A 27366-nucleotide genomic window follows, 5' to 3' on the forward strand; every position below is an offset into this window, starting at 1 on the left:
TGGCTGGGTCACTCTGTCTTCTCCTTTACACTCTGGGGAAGAAGAGAACATGCAGAGGAAGAGATGGATCAATAAAGATGATTGATTAAAGGAGAACAATCAGTAGGTTTAAAGAGTTACCTAGCCAGAGAGTCAGAATCAGGATGTTTCTCAGCCAGTGGTTCATGTCTGCAGTGAGAGGGGAGGAGAGAGAGGAAGAACATTGATACTCTGATGGATCTGGGCCTTCACATCATTGGCCCTTCCTCTTCATCATCTGTTGAGGAACTCTCAACATTTACATCTCAGCTGTTTAGCTGATGCTCTTATCCAGAGCAGCTCATAATGAGGAGCTTTAACATGTGAACTTTCTGTTACAACAAAGTCTCTTTAACCACTTTTCACCCTGGAATAGTTAATTCATCAACATGGGTCTGTAATCATTTTAGTTTGTCTCATCATCAGTGATACCAAAGCATTCTGTGTAGAAGAAGACTTCCTTGTGGAGTGCCTTACTGTACAGAAATTGCCTCAATTAAACACCATGATCTGGATTAACTGTGTTTTATGAATAACAGGAGTAATATTGTAATGTGTCATTAGATTGTGTTGTCAGTGTCCACTTGGTGGCGCTGCTGTTCAGTAAAAGGAGGAGCTGCAGTGAGTAAATCTTCAGAGGAGCTGTCAGGTTTTTGTACAGAGTTTTGGTGTTTCCTGTCACTGTGGGCCTCACAGCACAGTAGTACACAGCAGAGTCTGTCACTGCAGCAGAGGAGATCTGCAGATCCAGATGGGTTTTATCATCACTCACTTTAACAGACCATCTAGAGCTTGTTGCATTTTGTGTTCCCAAGTGAAAGATGAGAAACTCTGGTGGTTTTCCTGGATGCTGTAGATACCAGAAGAATCGATCTTGACCATCAGCTTTTTTAGAGTATGTGTAGGACAGAGTAACAGAGCTGCCTTCTAAAGTGAACTCTTCATTCCTGACTGCAGTGAGTTCTTCACAGCTGACACCTGAAGGAAGAGATAACTCTGTTATTTCATGTTGTAAAAGACTCAACAAATGAATCCCATCCAGAAAAGTTAGTAATGAAACTTTCTCAGCAGGATCTCACATACCTGTTAGAATGGATAGTAACAGTAGAGAAAGTACATAATAGTCCAATGACAGCATGTTGAATAAAGGGAATGTTTCTGCTTTGTGTATTGAACTCTGCTGAATATGGAAGTTCCTCTCTCTTCTATAGTTCACTAACAGCTTAGCTCCTCCCTCAATCTCTCCGTCTCCTCGCAGCTCTGGATTTTCACTTCTCTCTGTTCCACTTCCTACCTTACCAGTAAATTCTACAGGATGTGAAAGTTTTTGCTTTATTTTCTGTAAATGAGACGTAGGTAACACTTTATTTTAAGGTGCTTGTAATAGGCAGTCATTAACAGTTAATAAGACACTTATAAGACCTTATAGGATGCTTATAAGACAATAGAAGTGTTAATTAAAGCCTAATAAACTATTAATTGATTAATTATTGCTTATAAGACAATTATAGGCCTTTATTAGAGCTATAAGTTATATATACCTCATGAATGCGAGATTGGACATCACATTGTAATTTGCACTCCTAATACAGCTACCCTTTATACTTCAGTACATTTCTTATTTTCTTAGACAACTAAGATGGTTTGTGAAGGTTTTATCTTGTTCCTGTCGACTTTAAATGTGTATTTTATGACGATAAAATGACAGTTAATTTGAATAGAGTCTGGTGGGTTTGGCGATTTCAGGGATGTTTCATGTTAAAACCAAACGGATCTTACTCTTTAACAAAAGCTTGACCTCAGCTGGGATCCTTTCCATAATGTTGTCAGACACTAAGAATAATTATCTGAGCGTGTCAGTGGCAAAACAAGCACGTTATGGATGGAAACTGAAGGTGTGCAGCGGCATATTAATGTTACATTGTAGCTTGTTTCACGCTGCCACTGCAGCCATCTATTGGACCAATTTCCAATGTCCAGGTTGAGAGAAAACACCCTAAGACATTATTCAAGCTGCTCTAAAAATCCAAGTGCTAAAGTTAGCTTACACGACATGCCTTATTTTATAGCTGCATGCTAATGTTAGCTTACACGACATGCCTTATTTTATAGCTGCATGCTAATGTTAGCTTAAACTACATGCCTTATTTTAAACTACATGCCTTATTTTAAACTACATGCCTTATTTTATAGCTGCATGCTAATGTTAGCTTAAACTACATGCCTTATTTTATATCTGCGTGCTAATGTTAGCTTAAACTACATGCCTTATTTTATAGCTGCATGCTAACATTAGCTTAAACTACATGCCTTATTTTATAGCTGCATACTAACATTAGCTTAAACTACATGCCTTATTTTATAGCTGCATGCTAAGGTTAGCTTAAACTACATGCCTTATTTTATAGCTGCATGCTAAGGTTAGCTTAAACTACATGCCTTATTTCATAGCTGCATGCTAAAGTTAGCTTAAACTACACGCCTTATTTTATAGCTGCATGCTAACAGTAGCTTAAACTACATGCCTTATTTTATAGCTGCATGCTAAAGTTAGCTTAAACTACACGCCTTATTTCATAGCTGCATGCTAACAGTAGCTTAAACTACATGCCTTATTTTAAACTACATGCCTTATTTTATAGCTGCATGCTAAAGTTAGCTTAAAGTACATGCCTTATTTTATAGCTGCATGCTAATGTTAGCTTAAACTACATGCCTTATTTTATATCTGCGTGCTAATGTTAGCTTAAACTACATGCCTTATTTTATAGCTGCATGCTAATGTTAGCTTAAACTACATGCCTTGTTTTATAGCTGCATGCTAAAGTTAGCTTAAACTACATGCCTTATTTTATAGCTGCATGCTAAAGTTATCTTAAACTACATGCCTTATTTTATAGCTGCATGCTAAAGTTAGCTTAAACTACATGCCTTATTTTATGTAGTTTAAGTTAGCTTAAACTACATGCCTTTTTTAAACTACATGCCTTATTTTATGTAGTTTAAGTTAGCTTAAACTACATGCCTTTTTTAAACTACATGTCTTATTTTATAGCTGCATGCTAAAGTTAGCTTAAACTACATGCCTTATTTTATAGCTGCATGCTAAAGTTATCTTAAACTACATGCCTTATTTTATAGCTGCATGCTAAAGTTAGCTTAAACTACATGCCTTATTTTATAGCTGCATGCTAAAGTTATCTTAAACTACATGCCTTATTTTATAGCTGCATGCTAAAGTTAGCTTAAACTACATGCCTTATTTTAAACTACATGCCTTATTTTATAGCTGCATGCTAAAGTTAGCTTAAAGTACATGCCTTATTTTATAGCTGCATGCTAAAGTTATCTTAAACTACATGCCTTATTTTATAGCTGCATGCTAAAGTTAGCTTAAACTACATGCCTTATTTTATAGCTGCATGCTAAAGTTATCTTAAACTACATGCCTTATTTTATAGCTGCATGCTAAAGTTAGCTTAAACTACATGCCTTATTTTAAACTACATGCCTTATTTTATAGCTGCATGCTAAAGTTAGCTTAAAGTACATGCCTTATTTTATAGCTGCATGCTAATGTTAGCTTAAACTATATGCCTTATTTCATAGCTGCATGCTAAAGTTAGCTTAAATGACATGCCTTATTTTATAGCTGCATGCTAATGTTAGCTTAATCTACATGCCTTATTTTAATCTACATGCCTTATTTTAAACTACATACCTTATTTTATAGCTGCATGCTAATGTTAGCTTATACTACATGCCTTATTTTATAGCTGCATGCTAATGTTAGCTTAAACTACATACCTTATTTTAAACTACATGCCTTATTTATAGCTGCATGCTAATGTTAGCTTAATCTACATGCCTTATTTGAATCTACATGCCTTATTTTAAACTACATGCCTTATTTTATAACTGCATGCTAATGTTAGCTTAAACTACATGCCTTATTTTAATCTACATGCCTTATTTTAAACTACATACCTTATTTTATAGCTGCATGCTAAAGTTAGCTTATACTACATGCCTTTTTTTATGGCTGCATGCTAACGTTAGCTTAAACTACATGCCTTATTTTAAACTACATGCCTTATTTTATAGCTGCATGCTAATGTTAGCTTAAACTACATGCCTTATTTTGAACTACATACCTTATTTTAAACTACATGCCTTATTTTAATCTACATGCCTTATTTCATAGCTGCATGCTAATGTTAGCTTAAACTACATGCCTTATTTTAATCTACATGCCTTATTTTAAACTACATACCTTATTTTATAGCTGCATGCTAATGTTAGCTTATACTACATGCTTTATTTTATAGCTGCATGCTAATGTTAGCTTAAACTACATACCTTATTTTAAACTACATGCCTTATTTTATAGCTGCATGCTAATGTTAGCTTAATCTACATGCCTTATTTGAATCTACATGCCTTATTTTAAACTACATGCCTTATTTTATAACTGCATGCTAATGTTAGCTTAAACTACATGCCTTATTTTAATCTACATGCCTTATTTTATAGCTGCATGCTAATGTTAGCTTAAACTACATACCTTATTTTAAACTACATGCCTTATTTTATAGCTGCATGCTAAAGTTAGCTTATACTACATGCCTTTTTTTATGGCTGCATGCTAACGTTAGCTTAAACTACATGCCTTATTTTAAACTACATGCCTTATTTTATAGCTGCATGCTAATGTTAGCTTAAACTACATACCTTATTTTAAACTACATGCCTTATTTTATAGCTGCATGCTAATGTTAGCTTAATCTACATGCCTTATTTTAATCTACATGCCTTATTTTAATCTACATGCCTTATTTTAAACTACATACCTTATTTTATAGCTGCATGCCTTATTTTAATCTACATGCCTTATTTCATAGCTGCATGCTAATGTTAGCTTAATCTACATGCCTTATTTTAATCTACATGCCTTATTTTAAACTACATGCCTTATTTTAATCTACATGCCTTATTTTAAACTACATACCTTATTTTATAGCTGCATGCTAAAGTTAGCTTGAACTACATGCCTTATTTTATAGCTGCATGCTAATGTTAGCTTAAACTACATACCTTATTTTAAACTACATGCCTTATTTTATAGCTGCATGCTAATGTTAGCTTAAACTACATGCCTTATTTTAAACTACATACCTTATTTTAATCTACATGCCTTATTTCATAGCTGCATGCTAATGTTAGCTTAAACTACATGCCTTATTTTAATCTACATGCCTTATTTTATAGCTGCATGCTAAAGTTAGCTTAAACGACATGCCTTTTTTTATGGCTGCATGCTAACGTTAGCTTAAACTACATGTCTTATTTTAAACTACATGCCTTATTTTATAGCTGCATGCTAATGTTAGCTTAAACTACATACCTTATTTTATAGCTGCATGCTAACGTTAGCTTAAACTACATGCCTTATTTTAATCTACATGCCTTATTTCATAGCTGCATGCTAATGTTAGCTTAAACTACATGCCTTATTTTAATCTACATGCCTTATTTTAAACTACATACCTTATTTTAATCTACATGCCTTATTTTAAACTACATGCCTTATTTTAATCTACATGCCTTATTTTAAACTACATGCCTTATTTTATAGCTGCATGCTAATGTTAGCTTAAACTACATGCCTTATTTTATAGCTGCATGCCTTATTTTAATCTACATGCCTTATTTCATAGCTGCATGCTAATGTTAGCTTAATCTACATGCCTTATTTTAATCTACATGCCTTATTTTAAACTACATACCTTATTTTATAGCTGCATGCCTTATTTTAATCTACATGCCTTATTTCATAGCTGCATGCTAATGTTAGCTTAATCTACATGCCTTATTTTAATCTACATGCCTTATTTAAACTACATACCTTATTTTATAACTGTATGCTAATGTTAGCTTAAACTACATGCCTTATTTTAATTTACATGCCTTATTTTAAACTACATACCTTATTTTATAGCTGCATGCTAATGTTAGCTTAAACTACATGCCTTATTTTAATCTACATGCCTTATTTTAAACTACATACCTTATTTTATAGCTGCATGCTAAAGTTAGTTTAAACTACATGCCTTTTTTTAGTTAGCTTATACTACATGCCTTTTTTTATGGCTGCATGCTAACGTCAGCTTAAACTACATGCCTTATTTTAAACTACATGCCTTATTTTATAGCTGCATGCTAATGTTAGCTTAAACTACATACCTTATTTTATAGCTGCATGCCTTATTTTAATCTACATGCCTTATTTTAATCTACATGCCTTATTTTAAACTACATGCCTTATTTTATAGCTGCATGCTAATGTTAGCTTAAACTACATGCCTTTTTTATGGCTGCATGCTAACGTTAGCTTAAACTACATGCCTTATTTTAAACTACATGCCTTATTTTATAGCTGCATGCTAATGTTAGCTTAAACTACATGCCTTATTTTAAACTACATACCTTATTTTATAACTGCATGCTAATGTTAGCTTAAACTACATGCCTTATTTTAATCTACATGCCTTATTTTAAACTACATACCTTATTTTATAGCTGCATGCCTTATTTTAATCTACATGCCTTATTTTATAGCTGCATGCTAATGTTAGCTTAAACTACATGCCTTATTTTATGGCTGCATGCTAACGTTAGCTTAAACTACATGCCTTATTTTAAACTACATGCCTTATTTTATAGCTGCATGCTAATGTTAGCTTAAACTACATACCTTATTTTAAACTACATGCCTTATTTTATAGCTGCATGCTAATGTTAGCTTAAACTACATGCCTTATTTTGAACTACATACCTTATTTTAAACTACATGCCTTATTTAATCTACATGCCTTATTTCATAGCTGCATGCTAATGTTAGCTTAAACTACATGCCTTATTTTAATCTACATGCCTTATTTTAAACTACATACCTTATTTTATAGCTGCATGCTAAAGTTAGCTTATACTACATGCCTTATTTTATAGCTGCATGCTAATGTTAGCTTAAACTACATACCTTATTTTAAACTACATGCCTTATTTTATAGCTGCATGCTAATGTTAGCTTAATCTACATGCCTTATTTGAATCTACATGCCTTATTTTAAACTACATGCCTTATTTTATAACTGCATGCTAATGTTAGCTTAAACTACATGCCTTATTTTAATCTACATGCCTTATTTTAAACTACATACCTTATTTTATAGCTGCATGCTAAAGTTAGCTTATACTACATGCCTTTTTTTATGGCTGCATGCTAACGTTAGCTTAAACTACATGCCTTATTTTAAACTACATGCCTTATTTTATAGCTGCATGCTAATGTTAGCTTAAACTACATACCTTATTTTAAACTACATGCCTTATTTTATAGCTGCATGCTAATGTTAGCTTAATCTACATGCCTTATTTTAATCTACATGCCTATTTTAAACTACATACCTTATTTATAACTGCATGCTAATGTTAGCTTAAACTACATGCCTTATTTAATCTACATGCCTTATTTTAAACTACATACCTTATTTTATAGCTGCATTCCTTATTTTAATCTACATGCCTTATTTCATAGCTGCATGCTAATGTTAGCTTAATCTACATGCCTTATTTTAATCTACATGCCTTATTTTAAACTACATACCTTATTTTATAGCTGCATGCTAATGTTAGCTTAAACTACATGCCTTATTTTAATCTACATGCCTTATTTTAAACTACATGCCTTATTTTAAACTACATACCTTATTTTATACTACATGCCTTATTTTAATCTACATGCCTTATTTCATAGCTGCATGCTAAAGTTAGCTTAAACTACATGCCTTTTTTATGGCTGCATGCTAACGTTAGCTTAAACTACATGCCTTATTTTAAACTACATGCCTTATTTTATAGCTGCATGCTAATGTTAGCTTAAACTACATGCCTTATTTAAACTACATATCTTATTTTATAACTGCATGCTAATGTTAGCTTAAACTACATGCCTTATTTTAATCTACATGCCTTATTTTAAACTACATACCTTATTTTATAGCTGCATGCCTTATTTTAATCTACATGCCTTATTTCATAGCTGCATGCTAATGTTAGCTTAATCTACATGCCTTATTTTAATCTACATGCCTTATTTTAAACTACATACCTTATTTTATAGCTGCATGCTAATGTTAGCTTAAACTACATGCCTTATTTTAATCTACATGCCTTATTTTAAACTACATACCTTATTTTATAGCTGCATGCTAATGTTAGCTTAAACTACATGCCTTATTTTAATCTACATGCCTTATTTTAAACTACATACCTTATTTTATAGCTGCATGCCTTATTTTAATCTACATGCCTTATTTCATAGCTGCATGCTAATGTTAGCTTAATCTACATGCCTTATTTTAATCTACATGCCTTATTTTAAACTACATACCTTATTTTATAGCTGCATGCTAATGTTAGCTTAAACTACATGCCTTATTTTAATCTACATGCCTTATTTCATAGCTGCATGCTAATGTTAGCTTAAACTACATGCCTTATTTTAATCTACATGCCTTATTTTAAACTACATACCTTATTTTATAGCTGCATGCCTTATTTTAATCTACATGCCTTATTTCATAGCTGCATGCTAATGTTAGCTTAAACTACATGCCTTATTTTAATCTACATGCCTTATTTTAAACTACATACCTTATTTTATAGCTGCATGCTAAAGTTAGCTTATACTACATGCCTTTTTTTATGGCTGCATGCTAACGTTAGCTTAAACTACATGCCTTATTTTAAACTACATGCCTTATTTTATAGCTGCATGCTAATGTTAGCTTAAACTACATACCTTATTTAAACTACATGCCTTATTTTATAGCTGCATGCTAATGTTAGCTTAATCTACATGCCTTATTTTAATCTACATGCCTTATTTTAAACTACATACCTTATTTTATAACTGCATGCTAATGTTAGCTTAAACTACATGCCTTATTTTAATCTACATGCCTTATTTTAAACTACATACCTTATTTTATAGCTGCATTCCTTATTTTAATCTACATGCCTTATTTCATAGCTGCATGCTAATGTTAGCTTAATCTACATGCCTTATTTTAATCTACATGCCTTATTTTAAACTACATACCTTATTTTATAGCTGCATGCTAATGTTAGCTTAAACTACATGCCTTATTTTAATCTACATGCCTTATTTTAAACTACATGCCTTATTTTAAACTACATACCTTATTTTATACTACATGCCTTATTTTAATCTACATGCCTTATTTCATAGCTGCATGCTAAAGTTAGCTTAAACTACATGCCTTTTTTATGGCTGCATGCTAACGTTAGCTTAAACTACATGCCTTATTTTAAACTACATGCCTTATTTTATAGCTGCATGCTAATGTTAGCTTAAACTACATGCCTTATTTTAAACTACATATCTTATTTTATAACTGCATGCTAATGTTAGCTTAAACTACATGCCTTATTTTAATCTACATGCCTTATTTTAAACTACATACCTTATTTATAGCTGCATGCCTTATTTTAATCTACATGCCTTATTTCATAGCTGCATGCTAATGTTAGCTTAATCTACATGCCTTATTTTAATCTACATGCCTTATTTTAAACTACATACCTTATTTTATAGCTGCATGCTAATGTTAGCTTAAACTACATGCCTTATTTTAATCTACATGCCTTATTTTAAACTACATACCTTATTTATAGCTGCATGCTAATGTTAGCTTAAACTACATGCCTTATTTTAATCTACATGCCTTATTTTAAACTACATACCTTATTTTATAGCTGCATGCCTTATTTTAATCTACATGCCTTATTTCATAGCTGCATGCTAATGTTAGCTTAATCTACATGCCTTATTTTAATCTACATGCTTTATTTTAAACTACATACCTTATTTATAGCTGCATGCTAATGTTAGCTTAAACTACATGCCTTATTTTAATCTACATGCCTTATTTCATAGCTGCATGCTAATGTTAGCTTAAACTACATGCCTTATTTTAATCTACATGCCTTATTTTAAACTACATACCTTATTTTATAGCTGCATGCCTTATTTTAATCTACATGCCTTATTTCATAGCTGCATGCTAATGTTAGCTTAAACTACATGCCTTATTTTAATCTACATGCCTTATTTTAAACTACATACCTTATTTTATAGCTGCATGCTAAAGTTAGCTTATACTACATGCCTTTTTTTATGGCTGCATGCTAACGTTAGCTTAAACTACATGCCTTATTTTAAACTACATGCCTTATTTTATAGCTGCATGCTAATGTTAGCTTAAACTACATACCTTATTTTAAACTACATGCCTTATTTATAGCTGCATGCTAATGTTAGCTTAATCTACATGCCTTATTTTAATCTACATGCCTTATTTTAAACTACATACCTTATTTTATAACTGCATGCTAATGTTAGCTTAAACTACATGCCTTATTTTAATCTACATGCCTTATTTTAAACTACATACCTTATTTTATAGCTGCATGCCTTATTTTAATCTACATGCCTTATTTCATAGCTGCATGCTAATGTTAGCTTAATCTACATGCCTTATTTTAATCTACATGCCTTATTTTAAACTACATACCTTATTTTATAGCTGCATGCTAATGTTAGCTTAAACTACATGCCTTATTTTAATCTACATGCCTTATTTTAAACTACATACCTTATTTTATAGCTGCATGCTAATGTTAGCTTAAACTACATGCCTTATTTTAATCTACATGCCTTATTTTAAACTACATACCTTATTTTATAGCTGCATGCCTTATTTTAATCTACATGCCTTATTTTAAACTACATACCTTATTTTATAACTGCATGCTAATGTTAGCTTAAACTACATGCCTTATTTTAATCTACATGCCTTATTTAAACTACATACCTTATTTTATAGCTGCATGCCTTATTTAATCTACATGCCTTATTTCATAGCTGCATGCTAATGTTAGCTTAATCTACATGCCTTATTTTAATCTACATGCCTTATTTTAAACTACATACCTTATTTATAGCTGCATGCTAATGTTAGCTTAATCTACATGCCTTATTTTAATCTACATGCCTTATTTTAAACTACATACCTTATTTTATAGCTGCATGCTAATGTTAGCTTAAACTACATGCCTTATTTTAATCTACATGCCTTATTTTAAACTACATACCTTATTTTATAACTGCATGCTAATGTTAGCTTAATCTACATGCCTTATTTTAATCTACATGCCTTATTTTAAACTACATACCTTATTTTATAGCTGCATGCCTTATTTTAATCTACATGCCTTATTTCATAGCTGCATGCTAATGTTAGCTTAATCTACATGCCTTATTTTAATCTTTTTTTTTTTTTTTTTTTTTTTTTTTTTTATTTAACAGTCAGACATATACAAACCAACATAGTGCAGTAGTGAGCAATCTTGTAAATCCATAATTCCAGAAGTGACATAAAAGTGATTTAAGTGTTTGATCTAAGTGTACATGTGAACAGGTGTGAGTATATATATGTGTATGTGTATGTGTATGTGTGTGTATGCGTAAACAAAGTTACCATTTATTATTTATTACCATTTTCATTACCATCTCCGCCCCACTACCACCATATTGCCAGTATTGTGTTTGTTGATTTTTATTTCCATCCTTCCTCCTATGTACCAATTGCCATTGTCAATCCTGCATAAAATAAAAGATGATAAAATAAGATAATGTAAGATACCTTTCCCCCACATCTCTTCAGTCCCTATCTTTTCATTTTTTATTTTTTTTTTTGTGTGTTATGTGTAATGTCTAAGGTGCATTAAAAGAGAGAGTACAGTGCGATAGTGTCTCAAATTGGGACAGAGATGCTGTCCCATTGAAACCACTTCTCGCCTGTCTTGCCTGCCTTGGTGTTTGTGTGGTTTTCCATATATACATTTTTTTTTTTTTTTTTTTTTTTTTTCTCCCTATTCTATGTTGTGGTGCATTAAAAACCCGTGAAGAGATAAGGGGGGAATTATTGCAGTAGTGATGATAATGACACTTAATTCCAATACAGCATTGACAACGGCAATATTGATGATTATAATAATAATGGTAATAATGATATTAATAATAAATGACAATGATGATGGCAGTGGTGACCGCAATGGTGAAAGCAAAAGACAGCAACATCAGCAATTACAACAATGAAAAAATAAAAGTGAAAATAGCAACGATAACAATAACAGTAAAGATAGTAATAACAATGATGACATGAACAAGTTCAAACAACTAAATGCATTAATTTTCGTGGGTTGATTAAGAAGGTGGGAGGAGTTGGAGTTGAAAACCGAGAAAGGGTTCACAGCTGTAAGAGGTCAGAAAGTGTTGGGCGGCAGGAGTCAGTTTTAGATGCGTAATTATGAAGGGGAGATGCATATTCCATTGCAATGAAGTCTGTTATAAGATTTTTCCAAATGTTAATGTGTAATTTATTTCTAGTTTTCCAGTTCATGAGGATAGTTTTCTTGGCGATGGTTAGAGCTATGAGGAGTATTTTAGAGTTTATAGTTTTATCAGTGATTATTGTGAGGTCTCCCAGCAAGCAAAGAGAAGGCGACATTGGGATGTGGCAGCCAACTATAGTGGATAGTGACTGTGTGACCTCTTCCCAAAAGTGTTTGATTGGAGTGCAGTGCCAGGTTGCATGGATGTATGTATCTGTAGAATTTTGATTGCAATGTGTGCAAACTTCTGATGTGAAACCCATTTTAGCTAATCTATTGCCCGTGTAATGTGTTCTATGAAGTATTTTGTATTGTATTAACTGAAGATTTGCATTTTTGGACATGAGATGGATGTTTTTACAGATTTGGGTCCAGAAGCTGGCATCAGGAGCTATTGAAAGATCGTTTTCCCATTTTATTGTTGGTAAGTATATGGTCTGAAGTTGGTTTGAAATCATTTTGTATATTTTAGAGAGAAGTTTCTTTGGGGAGGAAATGTTGACCAAGTCTGATATTGCCGCTGGAAGTTCTAAAGTTGTGTCTCTGATGTTTATTTTTGTCAGAACAGAAGATTTGATTTGTAGGTATTTTAAGAATTCGTTGCTCCCGATGCCATACTCCTGGGCTAGTTGCGGAAATGGTCTAAATGTGTTAGATTTGAAAATGTGCTTAATGTGGGTAATACCCCTTTCTGCCCATGTGTGAAAATTCAATGTTTTTTTATTGCTTATAAAGTCACGGTTGTTCCACAGTGGTGTGAAGTTAGATGGAACTAATTTAGAATTTGTGATATGGTGAAATTTCCACCAGGCTGTCAGAGTGGAAGCTATAGTTACTGCATTAAAACATGTGTGTTGTTTGATTGATTTGGTGAGGAACGGTATGTCAGCTATATTTAATTCTTTGCATAGTGATTGTTCTATATCTAGCCATATAATATCGGATTGGGTGGGGTGAATCCATTTGTATATGTATTGCAGTTGGTTAGCCATTGAGTAATATTGGAAATTTGGTGCTTCTAGTCCTCCTTGAACCTTACTTTTTTGTAGTGTAGTGAGTTTTATCCTTGGCGTTTTATTTTTCCAGTAGAAGTGAGTGATAATGGAGTCTAGTGATTTAAACCAGGTGAGTGTAGGGTGGGTTGGAATCATTGAGAATAGATAATTAATTTTCGGTAAAATCGTCATTTTTATTGCTGCTATCCTGCCGATTATGGAGATTGGAAGGTTGAGCCATCGAAGCAAATCGTCTTCTATTTTTTTTAGCAGTGGTGTGAAGTTGAGTGTTACCAACTCTGACAGTCTGGAGGAGATCTTAATGCCTAAGTAAGTGATGTGATCATGACATATAGGTATAGGTGTTTGGTGGGGTGCCACATCCCATTTGGTTTTATGTAGAGGGAGGATGAAAGATTTGTTCCAGTTTATTGCATAATCTGATATTTTTGAGAAGGACTGGATTGTTTTAATTACTTCTTGAGTGGATGTTAGGGGTTCTTGTATATATAGTAGGATATCATCTGCATAAAGTGAGATTTTATGTGTTTGTTGTGGTGTTTCAATACCTTTGATTGCTGGGTTTTGGCGGATAGCTGCTGCTAAAGGTTCAATAAAAATCGTGAATAGGGATGGAGAGAGTGGACATCCCTGCCTCGTCCCCCTGTGCAGTGTGAAGCTTTGTGATGTTAGTCCATTGGTTGTGACTGTGGCCGATGGTGATGTGTATAAAATCTTGATCCAATTAATAAATGACTCTCCAAAGCCGAATTTTTGTAACATGGTGAATAGAAATTTCCAGTTGACCCTATCAAAAGCTTTTTCGGCGTCTAATGTGGCAATGAGAGTATCTTTCTTTTGTACTGATGAGTAATGCATTAGATTGAATAATCTGCGGGTGTTATTGGATGCATATCTACCTTTTATAAAGCCGGTCTGATCAGGATGGATTATAAACGGTATAATTTGTTCAATTCTATGGGCTAGTGTTTTGCTAATCATTTTTATGTCGACATTTATAAGTGAGATAGGGCGATAGTTAGATGCGAAGGTGTGGTCTTTGTTAGGTTTAGGAATGAGTGATATAAGTGCTGTATTCATGTGGGATGGGAACTTTGCGTTATGTTTTATTTCTGTTATTGTTCTGCTGAATAGTGGGTATACGGTTGACCAAAAATGTTCGTAGAACTCAGCAGGGAAGCCATCTGGACCTGGTGCTTTATTTTTTTGCATGCTTTTCAATGCGGAGTGAAGTTCTTTTTCTGTGATTGGTAATTCTAGTGTGTTTACTTGTTCCATGTTGAGTTTGGGTAGAATAGTGTTATCGAGGAATTGGGTTATGTCTTCTTGGTTTGGGTCCAGATCCGATGAGTATAATTTTATATAGTAATCTTGAAATATCTTGTTTATCTCAACTGGTGAATTGGTTAGCTTCCCTGCCGAGTTTCTGATGGAGGTTATAGCTGTTCTTTCTTTATTTCTTTTAATTTGACTGGCTAAATATTTTCCGGATTTATTGCTATGGTGAAAAGTTTCTTGACGGAGCCTGTGAATCAGAAACTGGTTTCTTTTGTTTATTATTTCATTAAGCAAAATTTTCTTCTCTCTAATTTCTATATAGATGCTTTCTGATTGATTATTAGCATGTAAAATTTCTAATTCTTTTATTCTTTCTTCCAGTTGGACTTCTTTTTCTTTGTCCTTTTTTTTTTTATGTACTGAATATGATATAATTTTACCCCGTAAAACTACTTTCCATGTTTCCCAGAGCAGTGATGCTGACGACTTTGGAGAGTCATTTATTTCAAGGAAGGATGTCCACTCTCTCTTGAAATAGCTGTCAAATTCTGGATCTTTCAAGAGTGATGTATTAAAACGCCATCTGGTGGGGTGCTTTGGTATTGCAGATGGATTCCATGTGAGAGTTACTGGAGAGTGGTCACTAATAATGATCGGATGTATTTTAGTTTCTAAGATATTAGGTAGGATTGAATTACTGGTTAGAAAGAAATCAAGGCGGGAGTAGGTTTGGTGGACATTAGAATAAAAGGTGTATTCTCTGGCGAGTGGGTGTTGTAGCCTCCAACCATCACCAAGACCAAAATCACTCATGAACTGTTTTATTGTTTTAGAGGACTGCCAAGGTTTTCCTGTATGTTTTGACCTGTCAAATGATGGATTGATTACAGTGTTATAGTCTCCCCCTATAATTATTGGACCGTTGGAAATGTTTGAAAGAGAGGAAAAGAAATTTGCAAAGAAGGCGGAATCATCAGAGTTTGGTCCATAAATGTTGCCAATTGTAATTGGATTATTATTGATTGAAATGTTAATAATGATAAAACGGCCTTCAGGATCTGAAATGGTTGTATGGTGGTTAAACTGTATTTTTTTGTTTATTAAGATGCATACTCCTCTTTGTTTTGAATTATAGTGGGAGGAAAAACAGTGGTTAAAATGTGTAGTTTTTAAGCTGTTTTGTGTATATTGCGACAGGTGTGTTTCCTGTATTAGACATATATCTGCTTGTGTATTTTTTAGGTAATTTAAAACTTTATTTTTTTTTGTTTGTGAACCAACTCCACGAATATTCCAAGTTAAGAATTTCAATTGCATGAACCTATAATGTACATTTCATATTTACCTTGTGTGAGTATATAAGTCTGTGTGTATGGATGTGTGTGTGCATGTGTGTGTATGTGTGTGTGTGTGTGTGTAAATCTATTATACCAAGTGACAAATAAAACAGGGAAAACATAGATACCTAAAACCAGCAACAAACATATAAACAGTGTGCAAGGCTATTTAGGTGCATTTAGAATACAATGTGCGTGCGTGATGCAATTGGTTTTATTAAAGAATATGAAGATTATGAATTGAATATAAATTGAGCATAAACGGATTGGAAATGTTACATTGCTAGTTTCAATAGTTAGTAAAGCCAGGGAGTAGTGTCTTTGTCTCTAAACAATTGTCCATCAATATATAATTTATCCACTGTGATGATTGCTTTTTTACCTTGATTGATCATTGTCTTACGGATGGGGAAAAGTAGCTTACGTCTGCGGATGATCTCTTGTGGATATTGGTCGTTGAGTCCGTAATGAGTCCCTTTGAGCTGCCGTCCTTGTCGCTGAACCAGTACTTTTTGCTTGAAATGTTCAAATTTGGCGATGATGGGCCGGGAACGGGTGGAGTTGATGGGTTTCTGTCCTAAACGGTGAACGCGATGGAAAGTGATGTGCTCTACAGTCTCTGGTGTAAGTTTGAGCTGGTTAACCATGAAGTCCTTAACAGATTTTTCGGGGTCTTCGGTGGATGATTCGGGAATGCCGGAGAAGATTAGATTGTCTCTCATACTTCGTGACTGTATATCCAGGATAGTTTCTTGCATGGCTTTGTTCTCAGCGATGACGGAGGTAAGTTGAGTGTTTACAGTGGAAAGTTTTGCAGTGAGTGTGTCCACGGAGCTTTTCAGTGATTTGTTTTCTTCTGTGAGCGAATCGACTTGTTGTTGACTGTATTCCAGGCTATGGCGGATGTTTTGAAATTCTTTGTGCAGTACTTCGATTAGTGAGAGTCTAGAATCCAGGTTAGATAAGCGCTCGTTGATTGATAAAAGTATGTCGGAACAGCAGTTTGTTTCGGTAGGAGTGGATGCTGGTGATGTTGGTGATAACGGTGAATCGGTTGATAAGGGAGAATCCGAAGTGCGTGGTTTTTTGGCTTTGCGTGATCGGCCCATTGTACAAAGTCTGTTGAAGTGATGGTCAATGTAATCCTCCAGTTGGTCCAGGTCCGAATTGAAATCCAGGTTTTTGAATTAGGATGTTACGGATAAGTTAATCTTTTTCTAGCAGCGGCGCGCTGCCATGTTTAATTTTCGCACCCAACGCACACACACACGCTACGTCAATACGTCATACGTCTTTATGTTATGCCTTATTTTAATCTACATGCCTTATTTTAAACTACATACCTTATTTTATAACTGTATGCTAATGTTAGCTTAAACTACATGCCTTATTTTAATTTACATGCCTTATTTTAAACTACATACCTTATTTTATAGCTGCATGCTAATGTTAGCTTAAACTACATGCCTTATTTTAATCTACATGCCTTATTTTAAACTACATACCTTATTTTATAGCTGCATGCTAAAGTTAGTTTAAACTACATGCCTTTTTTTAGTTAGCTTATACTACATGCCTTTTTTTATGGCTGCATGCTAACGTCAGCTTAAACTACATGCCTTATTTTAAACTACATGCCTTATTTTATAGCTGCATGCTAATGTTAGCTTAAACTACATACCTTATTTTATAGCTGCATGCCTTATTTTAATCTACATGCCTTATTTCATAGCTGCATGCTAATGTTAGCTTAATCTACATGCCTTATTTTAATCTACATGCCTTATTTTAAACTACATGCCTTATTTTATAGCTGCATGCTAATGTTAGCTTAAACTACATGCCTTTTTTATGGCTGCATGCTAACGTTAGCTTAAACTACATGCCTTATTTTAAATTACATGCCTTATTTTATAGCTGCATGCTAATGTTAGCTTAAACTACATGCCTTATTTTAAACTACATACCTTATTTTATAACTGCATGCTAATGTTAGCTTAAACTACATGCCTTATTTTAATCTACATGCCTTATTTTAAACTACATACCTTATTTTATAGCTGCATGCCTTATTTTAATCTACATGCCTTATTTTATAGCTGCATGCTAATGTTAGCTTAAACTACATGCCTTATTTTATGGCTGCATGCTAACGTTAGCTTAAACTACATGCCTTATTTTAAACTACATGCCTTATTTTATAGCTGCATGCTAATGTTAGCTTAAACTACATACCTTATTTTAAACTACATGCCTTATTTTATAGCTGCATGCTAATGTTAGCTTAAACTACATGCCTTATTTTGAACTACATACCTTATTTTAAACTACATGCCTTATTTTAATCTACATGCCTTATTTCATAGCTGCATGCTAATGTTAGCTTAAACTACATGCCTTATTTTAATCTACATGCCTTATTTTAAACTACATACCTTATTTTATAGCTGCATGCTAAAGTTAGCTTAAACTACATGCCTTATTTTATAGCTGCATGCTAATGTTAGCTTAAACTACATACCTTATTTTAAACTACATGCCTTATTTTATAGCTGCATGCTAATGTTAGCTTAATCTACATGCCTTATTTGAATCTACATGCCTTATTTTAAACTACATGCCTTATTTTAAACTGCATGCTAATGTTAGCTTAAACTACATGCCTTATTTTAATCTACATGCCTTATTTTAAACTACATACCTTATTTTATAGCTGCATGCTAAAGTTAGCTTATACTACATGCCTTTTTTTATGGCTGCATGCTAACGTTAGCTTAAACTACATGCCTTATTTTAAACTACATGCCTTATTTTATAGCTGCATGCTAATGTTAGCTTAAACTACATACCTTATTTTAAACTACATGCCTTATTTTATAGCTGCATGCTAATGTTAGCTTAATCTACATGCCTTATTTTAATCTACATGCCTTATTTTAAACTACATACCTTATTTTATAACTGCATGCTAATGTTAGCTTAAACTACATGCCTTATTTTAATCTACATGCCTTATTTTAAACTACATACCTTATTTTATAGCTGCATTCCTTATTTTAATCTACATGCCTTATTTCATAGCTGCATGCTAATGTTAGCTTAATCTACATGCCTTATTTTAATCTACATGCCTTATTTTAAACTACATACCTTATTTTATAGCTGCATGCTAATGTTAGCTTAAACTACATGCCTTATTTAATCTACATGCCTTATTTTAAACTACATGCCTTATTTTAAACTACATACCTATTTTATACTACATGCCTTATTTTAATCTACATGCCTTATTTCATAGCTGCATGCTAAAGTTAGCTTAAACTACATGCCTTTTTTATGGCTGCATGCTAACGTTAGCTTAAACTACATGCCTTATTTTAAACTACATGCCTTATTTTATAGCTGCATGCTAATGTTAGCTTAAACTACATGCCTTATTTTAAACTACATACCTTATTTATAACTGCATGCTAATGTTAGCTTAAACTACATGCCTTATTTTAATCTACATGCCTTATTTTAAACTACATACCTTATTTTATAGCTGCATGCCTTATTTTAATCTACATGCCTTATTTCATAGCTGCATGCTAATGTTAGCTTAATCTACATGCCTTATTTTAATCTACATGCCTTATTTTAAACTACATACCTTATTTTATAGCTGCATGCTAATGTTAGCTTAAACTACATGCCTTATTTTAATCTACATGCCTTATTTTAAACTACATACCTTATTTTATAGCTGCATGCTAATGTTAGCTTAAACTACATGCCTTATTTTAATCTACATGCCTTATTTTAAACTACATACCTATTTTATAGCTGCATGCCTTATTTTAATCTACATGCCTTATTTCATAGCTGCATGCTAATGTTAGCTTAATCTACATGCCTTATTTTAATCTACATGCCTTATTTTAAACTACATACCTTATTTTATAGCTGCATGCTAATGTTAGCTTAAACTACATGCCTTATTTTAATCTACATGCCTTATTTCATAGCTGCATGCTAATGTTAGCTTAAACTACATGCCTTATTTTAATCTACATGCCTTATTTTAAACTACATACCTTATTTTATAGCTGCATGCCTTATTTTAATCTACATGCCTTATTTCATAGCTGCATGCTAATGTTAGCTTAAACTACATGCCTTATTTTAATCTACATGCCTTATTTTAAACTACATACCTTATTTTATAGCTGCATGCTAAAGTTAGCTTATACTACATGCCTTTTTTTATGGCTGCATGCTAACGTTAGCTTAAACTACATGCCTTATTTTAAACTACATGCCTTATTTATAGCTGCATGCTAATGTTAGCTTAAACTACATACCTTATTTTAAACTACATGCCTTATTTTATAGCTGCATGCTAATGTTAGCTTAATCTACATGCCTTATTTTAATCTACATGCCTTATTTTAAACTACATACCTTATTTTATAACTGCATGCTAATGTTAGCTTAAACTACATGCCTTATTTTAATCTACATGCCTTATTTTAAACTACATACCTTATTTTATAGCTGCATGCCTTATTTAATCTACATGCCTTATTTCATAGCTGCATGCTAATGTTAGCTTAATCTACATGCCTTATTTTAATCTACATGCCTTATTTTAAACTACATACCTTATTTATAGCTGCATGCTAATGTTAGCTTAAACTACATGCCTTATTTTAATCTACATGCCTTATTTTAAACTACATACCTTATTTTATAGCTGCATGCTAATGTTAGCTTAAACTACATGCCTTATTTTCTACATGCCTTATTTTAAACTACATACCTTATTTTATAGCTGCATGCCTTATTTTAATCTACATGCCTTATTTTAAACTACATACCTTATTTTATAACTGCATGCTAATGTTAGCTTAAACTACATGCCTTATTTTAATCTACATGCCTTATTTTAAACTACATACCTTATTTATAGCTGCATGCCTTATTTTAATCTACATGCCTTATTTCATAGCTGCATGCTAATGTTAGCTTAATCTACATGCCTTATTTTAATCTACATGCCTTATTTTAAACTACATACCTTATTTTATAGCTGCATGCTAATGTTAGCTTAATCTACATGCCTTATTTTAATCTACATGCCTTATTTTAAACTACATACCTTATTTTATAGCTGCATGCTAATGTTAGCTTAAACTACATGCCTTATTTTAATCTACATGCCTTATTTTAAACTACATACCTTATTTTATAACTGCATGCTAATGTTAGCTTAATCTACATGCCTTATTTTAATCTACATGCCTTATTTTAAACTACATACCTTATTTTATAGCTGCATGCTAATGTTAGCTTAACTACATGCCTTATTTTAATCTACATGCCTATTTTGAACTACATACCTTATTTTAAACTACATGCCTTATTTTAATCTACATGCCTTATTTCATAGCTGCATGCTAAAGTTAGCTTAATCTACATGCCTTATTTTAACTACATACCTTATTTTATAGCTGCATGCTAAAGTTAGCTTATACTACATGCCTTTTTTTATGGCTGCATGCTAACGTTAGCTTAAACTACATGCCTTATTTTAAACTACATGCCTTATTTTATAGCTGCATGCTAATGTTAGCTTAAACTACATACCTTATTTTAAACTACATGCCTTATTTATAGCTGCATGCTAATGTTAGCTTAATCTACATGCCTTATTTTAATCTACATGCCTTATTTTAAACTACATACCTTATTTTATAACTGCATGCTAATGTTAGCTTAAACTACATGCCTTATTTTAATCTACATGCCTTATTTTAAACTACATACCTTATTTTATAGCTGCATGCCTTATTTTAATCTACATGCCTTATTTCATAGCTGCATGCTAATGTTAGCTTAATCTACATGCCTTATTTTAATCTACATGCCTTATTTTAAACTACATACCTTATTTTATAGCTGCATGCTAATGTTAGCTTAAACTACATGCCTTATTTTAATCTACATGCCTTATTTTAACTACATACCTTATTTTATAGCTGCATGCTAAAGTTAGCTTATACTACATGCCTTTTTTTATGGCTGCATGCTAACGTTAGCTTAAACTACATGCCTTATTTATACTACATACCTTATTTATAACTGCATGCTAATGTTAGCTTAATCTACATGCCTTATTTTAATCTACATGCCTTATTTTAAACTACATACCTTATTTTAAACTACATACCTTATTTTATAGCTGCATGCTAATGTTAGCTTAAACTACATGCCTTATTTTAATCTACATGCCTTATTTTGAACTACATACCTTATTTTAAACTACATGCCTTATTTTAATCTACATGCCTTATTTCATAGCTGCATGCTAAAGTTAGCTTAATCTACATGCCTTATTTTAACTACATACCTTATTTTATAGCTGCATGCTAAAGTTAGCTTATACTACATGCCTTTTTTTATGGCTGCATGCTAACGTTAGCTTAAACTACATGCCTTATTTTAAACTACATGCCTTATTTTATAGCTGCATGCTAATGTTAGCTTAAACTACATACCTTATTTTAAACTACATGCCTTATTTTATAGCTGCATGCTAATGTTAGCTTAATCTACATGCCTTATTTTAATCTACATGCCTTATTTTAAACTACATACCTTATTTTATAACTGCATGCTAATGTTAGCTTAAACTACATGCCTTATTTTAATCTACATGCCTTATTTTAAACTACATACCTTATTTTATAGCTGCATGCCTTATTTTAATCTACATGCCTTATTTCATAGCTGCATGCTAATGTTAGCTTAATCTACATGCCTTATTTTAATCTACATGCCTTATTTTAAACTACATACCTTATTTTATAGCTGCATGCTAATGTTAGCTTAAACTACATGCCTTATTTTAATCTACATGCCTTATTTTAACTACATACCTTATTTTATAGCTGCATGCTAAAGTTAGCTTATACTACATGCCTTTTTTTATGGCTGCATGCTAACGTTAGCTTAAACTACATGCCTTATTTTATACTACATGCCTTTTTTTATGGCTGCATGCTAATGTTAGCTTAAACTACATACCTTATTTTATAGCTGCATGCCTTATTTTAATCTACATGCCTTATTTCATAGCTGCATGCTAATGTTAGCTTAATCTACATGCCTTATTTTAATCTACATGCCTTATTTTAAACTACATGCCTTATTTTATAGCTGCATGCTAATGTTAGCTTAAACTACATACCTTATTTTATAGCTGCATGCTAATGTTATCTTAAACTACATGCCTTATTTTAATCTACATGCCTTATTTTAAACTACATACCTTATTTTATAGCTGCATGCCTTATTTTAATCTACATGCCTTATTTCATTGCTGCATGCTAATGTTAGCTTAATCTACATGCCTTATTTTAATCTACATGCCTTATTTTAAACTACATACCTTATTTTATAACTGCATGCTAATGTTAGCTTAAACTACATGCCTTATTTTAATCTACATGCCTTATTTTAAACTACATACCTTATTTTAGAGCTGCATGCTAAAGTTAGCTTAAACTACATGCCTTAAACGACATGCCTTATTTTATAGCTGCATGCTAAAGTTAGCTTAATCTACATGCCTTATTTTAATCTACATGCCTTATTTTAAACTACATACCTTATTTTATAACTGCATGCTAATGTTAGCTTAAACTACATGCCTTATTTTAATCTACATGCCTTATTTTAAACTACATACCTTATTTTATAGCTGCATGCCTTATTTTAATCTACATGCCTTATTTCATAGCTGCATGCTAATGTTAGCTTAATCTACATGCCTTATTTTAATCTACATGCCTTATTTTAAACTACATACCTTATTTTAAACTACATACCTTATTTTATAGCTGCATGCTAATGTTAGCTTAAACTACATGCCTTATTTTAATCTACATGCCTTATTTTAAACTACATGCCTTATTTTAATCTACATGCCTTATTTCATAGCTGCATGCTAAAGTTAGCTTAAACTACATGCCTTTTTTATGGCTGCATGCTAACGTTAGCTTAAACTACATGCCTTATTTTAAACTACATGCCTTATTTTATAGCTGCATGCTAATGTTAGCTTAAACTACATACCTTATTTTAAACTACATGCCTTATTTTATAGCTGCATGCTAATGTTAGCTTAAACTACATGCCTTATTTTGAACTACATACCTTATTTTAAACTACATGCCTTATTTTAATCTACATGCCTTATTTCATAGCTGCATGCTAATGTTAGCTTAAACTACATGCCTTATTTTAATCTACATGCCTTATTTTAAACTACATACCTTATTTTATAGCTGCATGCTAATGTTAGCTTAAACTACATGCCTTATTTTAATCTACATACCTTATTTTATAGCTGCATGCCTTATTTTAATCTACATGCCTTATTTCATAGCTGCATGCTAATGTTAGCTTAATCTACATGCCTTATTTTAATCTACATGCCTTATTTTATAGCTGCATGCCTTATTTTAATCTACATGCTTTATTTCATAGCTGCATGCTAATGTTAGCTTAATCTACATGCCTTATTTTAATCTACATGCCTTATTTTAATCTACATGCCTTATTTTATAGCTGCATGCCTTATTTTAATCTACATGCCTTATTTCATAGCTGCATGCTAATGTTAGCTTAATCTACATGCCTTATTTTAATCTACATGCCTTATTTTAAACTACATACCTTATTTATAGCTGCATGCTAATGTTAGCTTAAACTACATGCCTTATTTAATCTACATGCCTTATTTTAAACTACATGCCTTATTTTAATCTACATGCCTTATTTCATAGCTGCATGCTAAAGTTAGCTTAAACTACATGCCTTTTTTATGGCTGCATGCTAACGTTAGCTTAAACTACATGCCTTATTTTAAACATGCCTTATTTTATAGCTGCATGCTAATGTTAGCTTAAACTACATACCTTATTTTAAACTACATGCCTTATTTTATAGCTGCATGCTAATGTTAGCTTAAACTACATGCCTTATTTTGAACTACATACCTTATTTTAAACTACATGCCTTATTTTAATCTACATGCCTTATTTCATAGCTGCATGCTAATGTTAGCTTAAACTACATGCCTTATTTTAATCTACATACCTTATTTTATAGCTGCATGCTAATGTTAGCTTAAACTACATGCCTTATTTTAATCTACATACCTTATTTTATAGCTGCATGCTAAAGTTAGCTTATACTACATGCCTTTTTTTATGGCTGCATGCTAACATTAGCTTAAACTACATGCCTTATTTTAAACTACATGCCTTATTTTATAGCTGCATGCTAATGTTAGCTTAAACTACATACCTTATTTTAAACTACATGCCTTATTTTATAGCTGCATGCTAATGTTAGCTTAAACTACATGCCTTATTTTAATCTACATACCTTATTTTATAGCTGCATGCTAAAGTTAGCTTATACTACATGCCTTTTTTTATGGCTGCATGCTAACATTAGCTTAAACTACATGCCTTATTTTAAACTACATGCCTTATTTTATAGCTGCATGCTAATGTTAGCTTAAACTACATACCTTATTTTAAACTACATGCCTTATTTTATAGCTGCATGCTAATGTTAGCTTAATCTACATGCCTTATTTTAATCTACATGCCTTATTTTAAACTACATACCTTATTTTATAACTGCATGCTAATGTTAGCTTAAACTACATGCCTTATTTTAATCTACATGCCTTATTTTAAACTACATACCTTATTTTATAGCTGCATGCTAATGTTAGCTTAAACTACATGCCTTATTTTAAACTACATACCTTATTTTAAACTACATACCTTATTTTAATCTACATGCCTTATTTCATAGCTGCATGCTAATGTTAGCTTAAACTACATGCCTTATTTTAATCTACATGCCTTATTTTATAGCTGCATGCTAATGTTAGCTTAAACTACATACCTTATTTTATAGCTGCATGCTAAAGTTAGCTTAAACGACATGCCTTTTTTTATGGCTGCATGCTAACGTTAGCTTAAACTACATGCCTTATTTTAAACTACATGCCTTATTTTATAGCTGCATGCTAATGTTAGCTTAAACTACATACCTTATTTTATAGCTGCATGCTAACGTTAGCTTAAACTACATACCTTATTTTAAACTACATACCTTATTTTAAACTACATGCCTTATTTTAAACTACATGCCTTATTTTAATCTACATGCCTTATTTCATAGCTGCATGCTAACATTAGCTTAAACTACATGCCTTATTTTAATCTACATGCCTTATTTTAAACTACATACCTTATTTTATAGCTGCATGCTAATGTTAGCTTAAACTACATGCCTTATTTTAATCTACATGCCTTATTTTAAACTACATACCTTATTTTATAGCTGCATGCTAATGTTAGCTTAAACTACATGCCTTATTTTATAGCTGCATGCTAATGTTAGCTTAATCTACATGCCTTATTTTAATCTACATGCCTTATTTTAAACTACATAGCTTATTTTATAACTGCATGCTAATGTTAGCTTAAACTACATGCCTTATTTTAATCTACATGCCTTATTTCATAGCTGCATGCTAATGTTAGCTTAATCTACATGCCTTATTTTAATCTACATGCCTTATTTTAAACTACATACCTTATTTTATAACTGCATGCTAATGTTAGCTTAAACTACATACCTTATTTTATAGCTGCATGCCTTATTTTAATCTACATGCCTTATTTCATAGCTGCATGCTAATGTTAGCTTAATCTACATGCCTTATTTTAATCTACATGCCTTATTTTAAACTACATACCTTATTTTATAACTGCATGCTAATGTTAGCTTAAACTACATGCCTTATTTTAATCTACATGCCTTATTTTAAACTACATACCTTATTTTAGCTGCATGCTAATGTTAGCTTAAACTACATGCCTTATTTTAATCTACATGCCTTATTTTAAACTACATACCTTATTTTATAGCTGCATGCTAAAGTTAGTTTAAACTACATGCCTTTTTTATGGCTGCATGCTAACGTTAGCTTAAACTACATGCCTTATTTTAAACTACATGCCTTATTTTATAGCTGCATGCTAATGTTAGCTTAAACTACATACCTTATTTTAGAGCTGCATGCTAAAGTTAGCTTAAACTACATG

The 27366-nt window shown here is 32.2% G+C and overlaps 1 protein-coding gene across 1 annotated transcript; it reads right to left on the reverse strand.

Annotated features, from left to right (window-relative positions):
- Nucleotides 1-790: 790 nt before the first annotated feature.
- LOC119884255 lies at nucleotides 791-17453 on the reverse strand (the record flags this gene model as incomplete). Its single annotated transcript, XM_038694717.1, has 2 exons — nucleotides 16572-17453; nucleotides 791-996 (listed from the first exon to the last, which is right to left on the reverse strand). Coding segments are annotated over exons 1-2 (933 nt in total), but the record flags the coding sequence as incomplete, so codon positions are not given.
- Nucleotides 17454-27366: the final 9913 nt, after the last annotated feature.

Source organism: Micropterus salmoides, unplaced genomic scaffold, assembly GCF_014851395.1.
Source record: "Micropterus salmoides isolate LMB-PRFRI ecotype aquatic unplaced genomic scaffold, ASM1485139v1 Ms_hic_scaffold_3317, whole genome shotgun sequence".
NCBI lineage: Eukaryota > Metazoa > Chordata > Actinopteri > Centrarchiformes > Centrarchidae > Micropterus > Micropterus salmoides.